Source organism: Toxotes jaculatrix, chromosome 6, assembly GCF_017976425.1.
Source record: "Toxotes jaculatrix isolate fToxJac2 chromosome 6, fToxJac2.pri, whole genome shotgun sequence".
Lineage (NCBI taxonomy): Eukaryota > Metazoa > Chordata > Actinopteri > Toxotidae > Toxotes > Toxotes jaculatrix.
This window is the reverse complement of record NC_054399.1, coordinates 15300808-15314925: the sequence shown is the minus strand read 5'-3', so window position 1 is coordinate 15314925 and position 14118 is coordinate 15300808. Positions and strand designations below refer to the sequence as shown.

The window sequence follows — 14118 nt, the reverse complement described above, 5'->3', positions numbered from 1 at the left end:
AGATTGTCCTTTCTTGCGTCCAAGTCTAACAAACTGTCTGGATCAGTAGCTTAAGGGGCTTTGCTGCTAAATTGATTCCTGACCTACTGCTATTTGTGTTCGTCAGCCAATAATTTAGGAGTGGTGTTTTTGTTTTCTGGAACAGAATCTGTTATTTTTGTTACTTGGCAAGGGCTCTCGTTTTAAAAAAAAAAAAAGATCCTTGTGCTTTTCCAGATATGCTTCACATACATTTCTGGGAAAATCATGACTGATCCAACATCTCTTCAGTGTGTTTCAATTACCTGAAACGATGGCCTTCTTTTGCAGCAGCACTCTAATGTATTTTCTTTTTTTTTACCTGCAGAGCTGTCCTCCCCCATGCCTCTGGACAGCGACATGAAGAAACAGGAGCACCTGTGGCAGAATCACTCACCCAACTTCCTGGCAGAGAAGGCCTTCAATGCTGCAGTGGCAGCACTCCAACCACACTGTGCTATCTGTTCACTGTTCTGTCCCTACACAAAGGTACAGCCACACACTGCCACAGAAGCACATATGTGTCTGTGAAGTAGTAATGGTTGTGATAGTATTAGCAGTTCCAAAATCAGTAGTTGTAGCATCTCATCAGGTTGCTGGTAGTATGTTTGCCATTCAGTAGTTGACGATCGGAACTAAAGATTGACAAAGAAAGGAATGATTTTTTAACTGGACCTTCTTTCCATTCATCCCAACCTATGAAAAGGCAACGTATAACCACAATTGTCGTCTTCCCTCTGACCTCTCCAGCCACACAAAGATATCCCCATTGCGAATGACACCCCGCATACCTCCCTTCCCCGTCATGGCAGTAAGACTCGTCCTCTGGTCCCAGAGATGTGCTTCAGCGTTGGGGCAGAAAACACTGAGCCTCCACCTACCAACTATCACATTGGAGAGGATGGAACCAGTCTACTGCTTCGCTGTTCATCTTGCCACATGCAAGTCCATGCCAGTAAGTTACAACACATGCTTAATGTACTAGTTAATCTTTTTTTAAATTCATTTTTAGATGAGCAGTAAACATAAATCTGACAACAACGCATTATTTGTATGCAGTTAATGAGATGTCAACACTCACATGAAGCTTTCTAGCAAAGGGAATCTGATTACAGCTTTTACACTGAAACAGCACCAGGAAATGATTGTTGCCACTGAGGTATAGATGGCTTAGGTTTTTAAGGTTGTCAGAAGGTGGTCTGTTCTTTTCTATGTATTGTATTTATGTGACAGATAAGTTTTACAAATGTAAAATGACAAGGGGATCACTGCAGCTGCAAACATACAGTTAACACAGGTTTTACAGTATAGTTAGCATCACACGCAAACACCTTAACGGCTGAAAAGAGCATACAGGCTGTTTTTGTCGACATTTGGTGGATTTAAAATTGTGTAAATGTAAAAAAGCAAGAAAAGTTGTTGCAGAAAAGTTTCTTTTGATTCTGTTAAGTACTGCAACACTAGGAGCTGTGAGCACACTGCAGCTTTTGATTTACAATACGCGCAATCTCGGTCTCAGCCAGCTACAAGCCCATACATGGACTGACAAGCTTTACAGACAGGCTCCACTGTGTATTCCACTGCTCTTCTCTATTCACTTTTTTTTTTTTTTATCCCTGGACCCCTGAGAATTGTGCTGGAAAAATAGGAAGCACAGAAGATGAAGCTCCACTACAACAGTGCAACAAACTGTCAGCTCAATTCCCCTGTTGCCACACTCAGTGAGGCTTCCTGGTTTAACTCTCCTTGACTCAGGTTAAACTAGCTAAGAGGCTACTCAAGTAACACAAAGACCTCTCTGAAGACAGTGCAACATGAACTTCCCCCAGCTCTTATTTACACACTTTGCACACTTAAACGTTTTTCAAAAAGCAAGTTAACTTTTAAGGGCATATAGCCTCTGTCAAAGCAAAGCGTGAAAGGACAGGCAGCTTGTTAACATTATGTTTGAGTGAGTTAGCTCAGGGATCTGTGTGTCTCTACTCGCTCTACTTCTCATCGCTAAATGTCAACATCAGTTATCTAGACCCCAAAAAAAAAAAAAATCCTGGTGCAGCTAAAAAATATCTGCTCATTTAGTGACATGTAAAAAAATGTTTTATAATAAAGTATCTACTTTTTCAAATGTCTGCATGCATCAGTGTTTTGTGTCAGACTGCACATGCAACCACATAAATTACAGTAAGGGCATGTGCACACAGGCACAGTCAGAAAACCGCCCGCTCACACCAACCCTCCTGGGTTCTTATTATCCCTAAAGCTGAAGTGCACCTTCAAAAAGGCCAGTTCATTAGTCATCCAGGGATGAGCTAGGCTCAGCTGGGGGAAGCAGCGCTGCTATTGATAAGAGGACATGAAGCAGAAAGAACTCCTGTCAAAAACACCAGCTCTGCTCCCCATCCTTGTGTTCTTCATTGTTTTGGAGTGGACATCCAACTAAAAATCATTCAGACCTGCCTAGGTGTTATATAAACGTGCCAGTCTTTTGGTCCAGAGGCTTAAATTGGAGATAGTGAACAGAAGATTGGGCAGGCTAAACATAAAGTGGGAACAAACTGGTAAACAAGCAGGTTTGGCGTCAAGTGCTTTGCAGAAAAGGACACGTAAAAACAAAGTAATTTTAAAAATCAGGAAATATTTAATAAATATTGGGTTTAAGTTGCTGTGGAGACCATCCATACTGGACATTAAGGCACTTGTGCATCTAAATGGTGCTTTGGAAACACTAAATGAAAAATGGGTTGGGAACCAAACGTGGAGTCATTAATCTCTCCTCTCTTACAGGTTGTTACGGTGTAAAGCCAGACTCTGTCAGCGATTCCTGGATGTGCTCCAGGTGTGCAGCAGGAGCCTGGACAGTGGTGAGTGGCAGCGCTACCTCGTGTAAAAATCTAGAAAAATGGTGTGATCTTCTCCAGGTATTTCAAGTATTAGAATAGAGTCTCAAACTCCTCTTGGGGGCTTTATGTACTTCTGTAGTCTCCATTTCTTCATGTATAGTTAAAAAAAAAAAAAAAAAAAAGATTAATCGGTGTCACTTTGTCCTGCATTTCCTGCATTGTCTAAACCTAGTCCTCATTTGCATTCTTTTTTTCAGGAGTGTTGTCTCTGCAATTTGCGGGGAGGAGCTTTGAAGACTACTACAGATAATCGGTTGGTAGCACATGCTTCTGTTTTGATGTGTAAAACGTGCAGAAACTTGTAAAATTAGCTGTAATTTCAATAACAACAAGATTCCAAAGGGTTTATTAAAATGTCTTTCAGAAAACACAGTGTTTCAAATATATTGGCTTTTCATTGTCTGGATTTTTCTGATACCATCTAAGGTTTTTTTTTTTTTGTTGTTTTTTTTTAGACACCCATTTAGGCACAGTATCAGCAAAACTGATTTCAATTTTTTTTCTGATTTTTACAAGCCTGAGGTTTTTATGGCCTCTCTCTGTGTCACCAGGTGGGTTCATGTCATCTGTGGCATCGCTGTGGCTGAAGCTCGCTTTGTCAACGCCATTGAAAGGGAGCCAGTCGACGTCACTGCTGTTCCAGAAACACGCAAGAATCTGGTGAGTTGAGTCAGAGACAAAGAAAAGATTTATTCATCTCTCTCATGGTACAGGGTGATGCCAGACAGGCAGGTTCACATTTAAAAACAGCTTTAAGGCTAAAAGTCTCTACTTTTATACACAAAATGGCAGCTCATTGCTTGTTGTAGACATTCATTTCTTTCGTCTCGCTTTCTTCACTTTTATGGAATCCTCTCTTCATCCTTAATGTCCTTCATCTACCTTTAAGTGAATTCCTGTCTTTCCTACTCACTGCCTCTGTATCTGTCACTCTCCGTTATCCACCCTCCTTCCCTGGTGGATGGATAGATCATATTTTTGCGAGTTTTGGAAGACACAGGGTAAAACAGATGTGCTGAAGGGAATGGCTGAATAATCAGCTGTCATTTCTCACTGCGCCAAATGAACTGCATCAATCCCGTGGGCAGGAGGCAATTTCCCCATTGCTGCCGCGTCTTTGAACACAACTCGTCCCCTCCCTTCCTGTTCCTCTCTCCATCCCGCCTTCCCAGTCTCTGCTCCCCTCCGTTCACTCTATCCCACTTCACAGGAAACAACAGTGCTTGCTGGTGCAATATCACAAATCTACAAATCTCCTTTCCCTTCCCTCTGAATAATCAAAGACAAGCTGGGTGACATTTACATCTGAGTGCTGTCAAAGCAGGTTTCCTCCATCTCTTCTTAAAAGGCCATGAGAAGAAACTCTGCAGTCTAATGATTCCAATGACTGAGCTGCTCAAATGTGAGCACACACCCTTGTAACCACTTTATATTGTGCCATGTTCAGCTATCTCATGTTTTTTTTTCTTCCCATCTATGAACGTATGGTTTTCAGGGACAGATTTCACACAAGCTGCGTTTTTGTCTTAGTTATTTCAGAATTTCTCTGGCTCAGTAATACTACGCAGATCCAAATGAAAACTGTTGAGTTCTACCTTCTATTCCAAGTCCATTCTCCTGTTACACACAAGACACAAAACAATTATCAGTTGTTATATGAACTGCTGTTCTAATTTTGGAGTTAGCAGTGTATATGAGAAGGCAGATGTAGTGTTCATTAGCTCACAGTGTTTTTTTTTTATTCTAACAGAGGCCACGACTAAAGTCAAACAGAAATAGAGGCTAAAAATGCATAAAAAGTTGAAAATCAGGCAGGTTGTGGTTGATTTCTTTCACAATAATACTTTTTGAATTGGAAATTAATTGTAAATATAAAAACGGCAAGGGAGAATGAGGTATAAACAAACAAGTGGACATACAAGTAGTGTTTATTGGTGCTACAAAATTTCTTCCATGCTGCTCTGGTCTCATGACTGCACTGATTTCAGCAGTGGAAAACTATTCCAGCCGGTGAAAACTATAAGCCATAGCAGCCGGTGAAATATCACACACTAGAGCTCTGTTGAGAGCTGTTGTACGTTTTTTTTTCCTGCACCAGTACAAAAATGAAGTATTGGCACTTTAATAAAGAATTTTTATTTTTTATTGATCGGCAATGCGCTGCACTACAGCTGCTCACTCTGTGATTTGTCAGAAGGAGAAGGATGTGGATGGAAGATGAGAGAGGAAAAGGGAGGGATTGGGAAGACGTAGGCTGTGTGTGATGATAGATAATCACAATAAACCAAGTACACAGAATGATACCAGTCACATAAAATGAGACACTTGTCAAAGCTGTTGGGATAATGGGCTGAGTCTGTTAGATTGTAGCATGATGACATGAGTGGAATGTATATAATTCCACTTCTTGACAGTTGATTTCTCAAAAAAAATAAATGCTTTCATTAGGATTTTGAAGGAGGATGATGTTTCTGAAACACACCTGAGGTTGCCCTGCTGCATTGATAATATAACTCAGTTTGACAGGCCAGATTCTCTTAGATTCTGTTACTCACTTTCCTTCTCACAGCCTGGCTTTTCATCTTGCTCTCTCCCTTGTTCTCTCTGTTTTAACTCAATCAGGGGACAAATGCGAGATGGGGAGTAAGGTGTAAAGACAAAAAGCAGAAGAGAAGGAGGGTTGACGGATTTGAAGTGAAAGGAAGGTTGTGAGGTTGTATGTGTAAGGTGGTATGTGTCAAAGTACCTCGGTGGAAAGTAGACCTGGTTCATGGACAATGGCAAAGATTTGGCTTGTGGCAATTTCACAGTCAGGATGTGGGGTTGGAATGAAGGGATTTCAAAAGGAAATTGCCTCAAGGGAAAATGGCTAATTCCCTGCATGCTTGTATAGAGGTTGATGCAAGGCACCAAAAAGAGTGCAAGAAAAAAAGAAAGATGAAAAAAATGTTTTGAATGTCTCGGTTACCGTTTGGGCTGCTGTTCACAAATACAAAGTTGCTCTGTAAGAAAGTGGGTTGCGAAGAGAATCTCACCACACCACTGACACTAATAACTGCAGAAGCCTGTTCTGTGCAAAACTGAAAACATTCATTTTTTAATGATTAGAAACCTGAGTACCAAAACAGAATCAAAGATTGAGACACGAGAAAGTGGTTACGCTGCTGATTCCTCCATCATGTTTGATTCATGTGATACTCGGCAGTTCTGTGCCATCTTGAAGGTGCGAAAGACCTGAGTAAAAATATTTTTGAAATATTTTGGGTTGCTAAATTGCAGTGCTGGCTTTCACTTGCTTGGAGTAGCAGGGTGGGAACTTTGACAGTGACAGGGTTTTGGCTACAGCAGTTTCACTGACAAATGTGTAGTATCTGTAGTCATGAAAACAGCTGTTTACCCAACTCCTATTATATCTCTGTGTTGTTCCTGTTAGAAATTCCAGATTTACATTTTTGAGTATTTAGCTGACAATCTTTTACATAGCAATTTACACTGAACAACATGGTGGGAAAACAAAGTTCCAGGTTCCCTGACATTATAAGTAACCGTTATATGCAAGCGTGAGATTCTGAACCGAAGGACTGTAATAAAATTCTTGTGATCTTTGAAAGAGAATGCAGCAAGTAAAAATAAGCTAATTAGATCATGGGAGGATTTGTCTCGAACCTGAATCACCAACCGAAAGTCTTTATGTTTTGTTCTCATTGCAGAAGTGTGTGTTCTGCCATGGAAAGAATGTCAAACAGAACCGTGGCGCCTGCATCCAGTGCTCATATGAGAACTGTGCCACCTCCTTTCATGTCACCTGCGCCCAAATTGCCGGAGTAGTCATGACACCTGCCGACTGGCCCTATGTGGTGTCTGTCACCTGCCACAAGCATAAAAGGGCCACTCCGAAGGTAAGTGCAGATCAGGAGAAATAGTTAGCACATGAAGTGTGTGTTTTTATCAAATGAAACCCACTAAAGTTAATTATTGAGTATTTCAGATGTGAAAAGAATCGAGAAAATTATGAATTCTTACCTAAAATTCCTTTTAAAAAATGTCAGAATCTGAATACTTTTTTTTTTTTGCTGCTGTCTTTTTTTTTATGACCTGTTGTCACATTGTAAGAAAGTGATTGTTTTTAAAGTGGATACGACATGGCGGAAGGAAAAATGGCTGTTTTTGGTTTCATTGAAACCATTGAAACCAAATGAAGAAAACTTCAGTTTCTTTTTATTATGTTAGGAAATTACTCATGTCTGAACAGCAGAGGTTTTTTTCGAAGCAGCAGAAGCATAACAATTGAGTCACAAATGGTGAAGCTCCTCCCAATCCTGACACTAGGCATCTGTTGAAATGTTTTTCTGAACAAATCAACTCTTCCCTCCTCCTTCCTTCCTCTTATATATTATTTATATTCCTCTATATCACTGACCTGTAGTGAGGTTTGATTTTCTGATTAAAAATCTGTCTTAACCTCCATCTGGGGTTTTCTCCCCCCAGCCGCGGACAGCACCCAAAGGCCCCCAGGGACCAAATCTGGGCCAGAGAGTGATTGGTCGTAACAGTGATGGCTGGTACTACCACTGTACCATCATCGGCATGGCAACACAGACGTTCTACGAGGTCAACTTTGACGACGGCTCATACTGTGACAATCTGCACCCAGAAAACATACTAGTGAGTGCTCTCACAGTGCAGTTACACACATACCTGTGTTCAGTTTATAGAAACAATTTCAGCAAATGGTGTATTTTTTTTTTTTTTTAAACCAGAGGAATATCCTAGCAACTGGTATATGCTTTGTAGCTTGAGCATCTCTAGCAAATGAAGATGAAATGACTAAATGTAAATTCAAATAACTTTTTAATTCACAATTCACTGTTCACTTATGAGAAATAATATGCAAGAACTAGATCAAGTAATCTATTGTAAAAATATCCAGTCAGTTGTTTGAATTACGTAGAAGTGGAAAGTAGAGGGACTGTATGAAAATCCTGCCAAAATAGCCTTTATTAGTCAGAGTTCTTTCTTCTGTATCCTGAATCTACCTTTTAGCTGCCTCAGGTCAATTACTTGTTGTATTATTTCTAAAATGACACAAGCAGACCTCTAAAATATTTTTTTTCTGTCGTCCATCCCACATGCATTCACTTTCTCTTCCTTGCCATTCCTCCTTCAGAGTCATGACTGCCTGCGTAGCGGCCCTCCTGAAGTAGGGGAGTTGATCGTGGTCAGCACGCCCGAGGGTCAGGTCCTCAACGCTTCCTTCGTCAAACAGCACACTCACAAGTACTACCAGGTGAGGGGAAAACGCAACTACTGGAAATTAGCCTCACTCACTTACAGTCAAACCTGCTATAATGTCTGTGATTAAAACTCCGCAGTCAACTAGAGGTTAGAGAAACAGGTGTGTGGCTGGGAAGCCTCTTGTCTCTGGAGAACAGACTGGAGAGATCTCTGTGAAGTGCACAGTCAATAGGTACATTTATATAAGAAAATGGAACAGAAAACAGTTCACACAGGACCTTTTAGCAATAATAAGAAGTCAAATCACACTGTATGCATTTCTAAATACAGTCTCACTAAGGTGTGGTGCACAAAAAATCTTAGATTTTGTTACGATGCGGATTGTGGAGATTGCACCACAGTGCAGAGATCACTTGGTGAACAAGGCATTAACCTTGTCTGGCTGATTCAGTCTCTGTAACACTGATTAAATGCCTGAAATATTAGGTTTAAAATATTGAACCAGTCTTCCAGGTTCTTGTTTTGCATTCATTATAGAGGGGGAAACATTTACAGACACGTTTTAGTGTCTCAGGCTTGTTTCCTCAGATGGCGTTTCTTGTGTCTGTTTTCTTTTCAGAAAGTAAATCGGTGTCATGTCTTTCTGTTCTGCTCTTTTCACATCCCTGTGTACAACGAGTAAAAAATAATGGCTGTGTCAAGGCCACAACCCTGACATCGTGTTTGTTTGCTAAAGATTTTTTAAAATCTACATTTGTATTTAAAATGCTTAGCTGATGGTCTTATCCAGTCAGTGAGCAGCTTTGGGGTTCAATTCTGCGGTCAAGGACGGTTTGACAGAACACGTGGTTGATGAACTATTTGTTATGGCTGAGATCCAACCTGCGACTTTCTGAGTACAAGTTTGTCTTTTTACTCCCCACCCTGATACTCTTTTCTTCTTTACCCCCTGATGTGTCCTCTTTTGATATTCTAATAATGTAGTCGCCTCTTGATAGAGCCTCAGGTTGAGTGTATTTGAAAATCATGATTTCCCTCTTCCCCTTGTATGGGCAACTGTGCTCTCTGTTCACAGGAGACAGAACAGTTGGAAATGTTGGTTGATTAAACCAGAGTTTTATTACATCTATGCAGGTTGAGTTTCAAGACCAGAGTCAGCTGATGCTAAAACACTCAGAGATCCATCATCTGGACCAAGAACTGCCCAAGAGGGTCCGAGCCAGACTTGTGAGTATTTCACTGAAATTCTGAAGGACAGTGAAGTAGCTGCAGCTAAAAGAACTTTTTATTCAAGGAAAAAACCAATGCTTTGCAGGCCACGAAGGATGAAGTGTGTGGGCCGACAAATGTAGTTTGTTAGTTTGAATAAATATCTGGTAAGAAAAAGAGTGTTGATGTATTTTTGAAACTTTCATTCTGCTTTAACATCTAAAGATTCAGGGCCATGAATCAGTTTTCCATCAATATTTGTGGAGGCTGGGCTGACTGTAAGAATTCCACTTAATTTTGAAGACACTTCATAACAAATTTCTTAGACTATGTTTAAGTGCTAAATCTGGGGTCGCCATATTCCAAATGTGATTAAAGACAGGATACTTGTGCGCATGTAAACGCAGTCATTCACTACTCCCTGTACAATGGACACTCAGTGGATTGGGGACACTTAATTATCATCATTGTGCATCATTACTGAAAGCTGTAGAGACACACAATAATAAGTTTTGTATTTATAAAATGAAGCTCATTGCGTCCTCAGGTTGTTTACAGAAAGTGGTGTGGAGTTTATATAGATGATGAATTTACATGCTCGTAATTCAGACACTCAAATAAAATGGTGGACAGTAAATGTAGAGCTCTAAATAATAAATGGGAAGCAATTTGAGTCCTCTCTTAGTGTCTACCTGTCTGTTTTCAGGCCATACCTGTTCCCCAGGAGGAGGTCCCCCCAGCAGATGAAGCTCAAGCAGCTAAACGGCGCCGCCTGCCCTCCAGCTCGCCCCCCGAGACGCCCATGGAAACAACCAATCCGCCCACTTGCCCCCTAACTACAGCCACGGTAGAAGAACCAGCAGCAAAACATGACAGTATTTCTATACCGCCAACCTCACAACCTCTGTCCCACCCCAGCATGACCCCACAGGATGCCTCCGCCCCGACCAATGGTTTTCAGGCGGATGCTGAGACCCCAATGGACACAAGCGTCACCCTCACCGACGCTCTAACGGAGTCATCCCTGGCCTCGGACCCCACGCTGACTCCACAGACGACACCTTTTCAGTCGACATTGAACTCTGACCCCCTCCTGTCTGTCCCGTCCCCTCCCCCACCGACCCTGCACATGTCCGAAAGCTACACGCCGAGCAGCGGCTACGTTTCCTACATGGAGACCCTCCTCCATTCACATTTCCCTCAGGACGATGGCCCTGGGCCCCTGTATTAAGAAACAACTCCCCATGTGTTATTTCTTGGTCAATTGAGGCTGAGCCAATAGGAAGTAAGCTAATGTAGGTGGATTCTACTGAGTGCTGTATTGATGGACAAAAACATATTCCAAGCCGGCTCTGAGAGCTCAGCTCAGGGCAGGAGCAGGAAGAGACACACAAGCACTCTTAATGCATGTTACTTTTCTATTTTTGAGTTAATGTATTTGCAGTGGTGCTTTAGCCTGCTCTGAAGCAGCAGCTAAAGAGGACAAGGCTTTTTATTTTTAACGTTATTGTTATTATTATTATTATTATTATTATTATTATTTGTTTTGGGGTTTTTTTTTGTCTTTTTGCTTTTTTGTTTTTGGTCAGCTGCTGTGCTTTTCTCCTTCATCTTGATATGAATACGTCTCTGGGTGGTATCAACTCCATACCTCGTTGCATTAATTCAGTAACAGCACACTCCCGTTTTCTTTCTACAGGAAGCTAATTACTCTGACAGCCTCTCAGCAGTGAGGTGTCAGTGGACTTCAACTTTTTTTTTTTTTTTTTTTTTTTAAATCAAGTAACCAGCAACAAAATATCTATTTTTCAACCCAGCCACTTGTGGCTTCAAAACTGTTTGGTGGAATGAAAATGTCACACTGTCCATCTACAGGATATTTTCAGAAAGGTGTTTTATTGCCGGATTGCAAGAGGTAAATGGGGAAAGGGGGTTTAAAAAAAAAAAAGTATTGTAGGGGGAACTCAGTATTTAAATGTCTTAGTCAAATATTGAAAGAATTATTTGTAATAGAAGAATCATGTTGAATGCAAACACTAGTAGATTTGTCTGCAGGATGCATTACATTTTTGTGAAGATGTGTCACCGTAGTAAATGTATTGACGTCATTGAAATGGTCATTTGGCGGCTCCACTTTTCACACCCAAAACTCTCAGGGTTCCTACATGTGGAAAATAAATTGTGTTTTAACATGCAAATCTTGACACAGTTAATGAAGTAGTCAGCAACCTGGAAAGTTGCCTCACAATTGTCCTCAGTCATAGTTGGCACATGAATATCTGTTGCTTATATTGTCATATTTCCTCCCGTTAACAGTTTATCTGCTATACTGAGTGATATCTTTTTTTTTTTTTTTTTTTTTTTTTACTGTCACATTATCTCCTATTAGCACATGAACTATCCAAAACTAAGAAATCAATTTAAAGAATGAAAGTATGGAAAATGTCTGATATTTGGAAAAGGACATTATGTAGGAACCCTAAAATATGGAAATATTTTGTACCATTATTAGTTTAAAATTCTATGTAATAATCAATATTGTATATTGTTAATGTTGTCTGTTTTTTCTATTACTGTATCCCTTTCTATGTTCATTTTCTGAAATGAATTCACAAACTAGGCCGATCTAAAAATATTAATACCTTTATTTTTGACAGATTTTTGCAGGCATATTACTCAGTTTGTACCGACAACTACATGTTTTTCTTTTTTTTTTTTCTCTGGATACGGCCAATTTGTGCTACAGAGGTGCTACAGCGATATTAAACTACTGATGGACTGAACTTCCCAACACTGTCACCTTGTACATACCGCAGGCCTTGTGTATTGTGAATCAAATTTGTAAATGTTTCGCATATACCGTTTCCTTTTTTCTCCCTGTCATCACAAATGAAATGTTGGAACACAGATGTGTTCCTGTATCCAAATGACATCCATCAAGAAATCTTATTTCATAGGGATTAAAGTGGGTTGCTAGTTGCCAGCCCTTCTGTGTTTTGTGTCTTCAGTAGCCCAGATTCAGAGCATAGTTTTTGGGTCAGAATCCTTGGTCTGACTATGGAAAGATAATGAGAAAGTCTCTGATTATGAGATGTTATAGCAAGGTGTGGTTCACATTGATTTAACAATCCTGTAAATCCAATTTTGCCATAAAACTACTTTGCAGCCTTAACACAAGGTAAATATTTTAAAGAATGAACTTGGTATGACGTAGCAAAATATTTTTGGCTGTGTACAGTGGTAAAAATGAGCCTCCTGCAAGCTAACCAATCAACATGATGTTTCTTTTTTGTTTAGTCAGCACAAAGATCGAAGTGTGAAAACTGCAGTTTGTGGTTGTGGGTTTGGGGGTGGTGGTGGGTGGCCAGGCACAGTGACTTCCTGCAGCCTTGTGATTGTGAGGTTGAAATAATTCTAACCTTTGCAAAGAGCCAAGCTCCTATTCTGCATTCAGTCTTAATGCTAAGCTGTCATCAAGTTAATATTATGTTTACCAGAACGAGGGGAGACTGGTATCAATCGTTTCAATTAACTGAGCAAAAAAAAAAAAAAAAAAAGCAACTGAGCTTATTCCCCAAAGTGTGGAACTATTTCTTTAACGCCTCTTTTCTGTTTCTTCCTATATAGTTTTGTTCTGGTGTTCTATTCATCTGTCTGTTCCAAAAGAGGATTTTCAACAAACACCACATCCCTGCATACTTCAAACCCAGCAACATACTGAGTGACCCAACCAACTCACATGATGGCAGGGTGGAGCAACGACTCGCATGCGATCCCACGAGAACATAAATACCTGGATTCCCCAGCAGTCAATTAGAACTGAAGAAGCCTTTTCGGATGAGAGGTGAAACGTTTTCAAGAACCTCAAGTAAGTCCAGATGCCTTTGTATAGCTTTTGGAAGTTCTTGGTTTTTGAACAAGATTGTTGGTCTATAATGACACAAATCTGTGGACAAAACAGCTGAATTATTTTGCAAATTTTTGAAAATCTTATTTTGACTCAAGTGTCAAGTGCTCATTTTGTGTGACTGAACTTTGACTTAAGTTTCAGTCTTTCTGACACTGAAGTCTAAATACTTGAAATCCTTATGAAGTCCCCTGAATATTCTCAACTTTACTTTGACCATTCAAACTCTTACCTAATCACCTCTATTACAAACCTAAACATAACTATTTCAACTTCCTACTCAACTCCAGCCCATCTGAATCCTTGCATCAAACATTACCATTTTAAACCTTTTAATCTTCTCTTAAATCCAACCTTCTGGTTTAGCAGAGCCATCAGAGCGCCTGTGGGGGATCCATAATTTTACATCTTAAAAGAAAATAGTACCAGTGTCAGCATGACATTTACTTTACAACGCTGCAATACTTTTCCCTTAAGGCCTCAGGGGAAATTTTATTTTCTTCTATTTATTCACTTAGTAATGGTGAAATTTAATTAAGGCCACCAGGGTTGCCCCTGGCCTTTGGCTTGTAATCGGCTTTTTGAGACACGATCTTGCACCTTCTCCTCAGACGAAGAGATCGGAAGTGTGTTTTCAATAATTGGCAGTGCAAACATCAGCATTGCTGTTAGTTCCTCTCTGCAGTGTCTCGTTGGCAGGAATTCTGGCTTTGCACATTAAGCACACAGCAGGGTAGTATGTTTTTTTGCGCTTGCTTGCTGGGTTCATCACGCAAGTTATTTTTAGAGGGTGTAATTAGCGGAAACCACCATCCAGACCAACTGAAACTCTCCCCAAATTAAAATCCA

General features: G+C 40.3%; 1 protein-coding gene across 2 annotated transcripts in view; it reads left to right on the top strand.

Moving 5' to 3' along the window:
- Nucleotides 1-12341, top strand: part of kdm4b (lysine (K)-specific demethylase 4B) — a 41482-nt gene extending 29141 nt beyond the window's left edge. For both annotated transcript variants that reach the window (XM_041040867.1, XM_041040866.1), the window contains exons 13-22: nt 347-507; nt 769-973; nt 2803-2879; nt 3116-3171; nt 3470-3578; nt 6629-6817; nt 7407-7583; nt 8086-8205; nt 9288-9380; nt 10069-12341. In XM_041040867.1, the coding sequence (XP_040896801.1) occupies nt 347-507; nt 769-973; nt 2803-2879; nt 3116-3171; nt 3470-3578; nt 6629-6817; nt 7407-7583; nt 8086-8205; nt 9288-9380; nt 10069-10593 (1712 nt within the window). In that variant the 3' untranslated portion in view covers nt 10594-12341. The remainder of the gene's footprint in view (nt 1-346; nt 508-768; nt 974-2802; nt 2880-3115; nt 3172-3469; nt 3579-6628; nt 6818-7406; nt 7584-8085; nt 8206-9287; nt 9381-10068) is intronic.
- The last annotated feature ends 1777 nt before the right edge of the window (nt 12342-14118 follow it).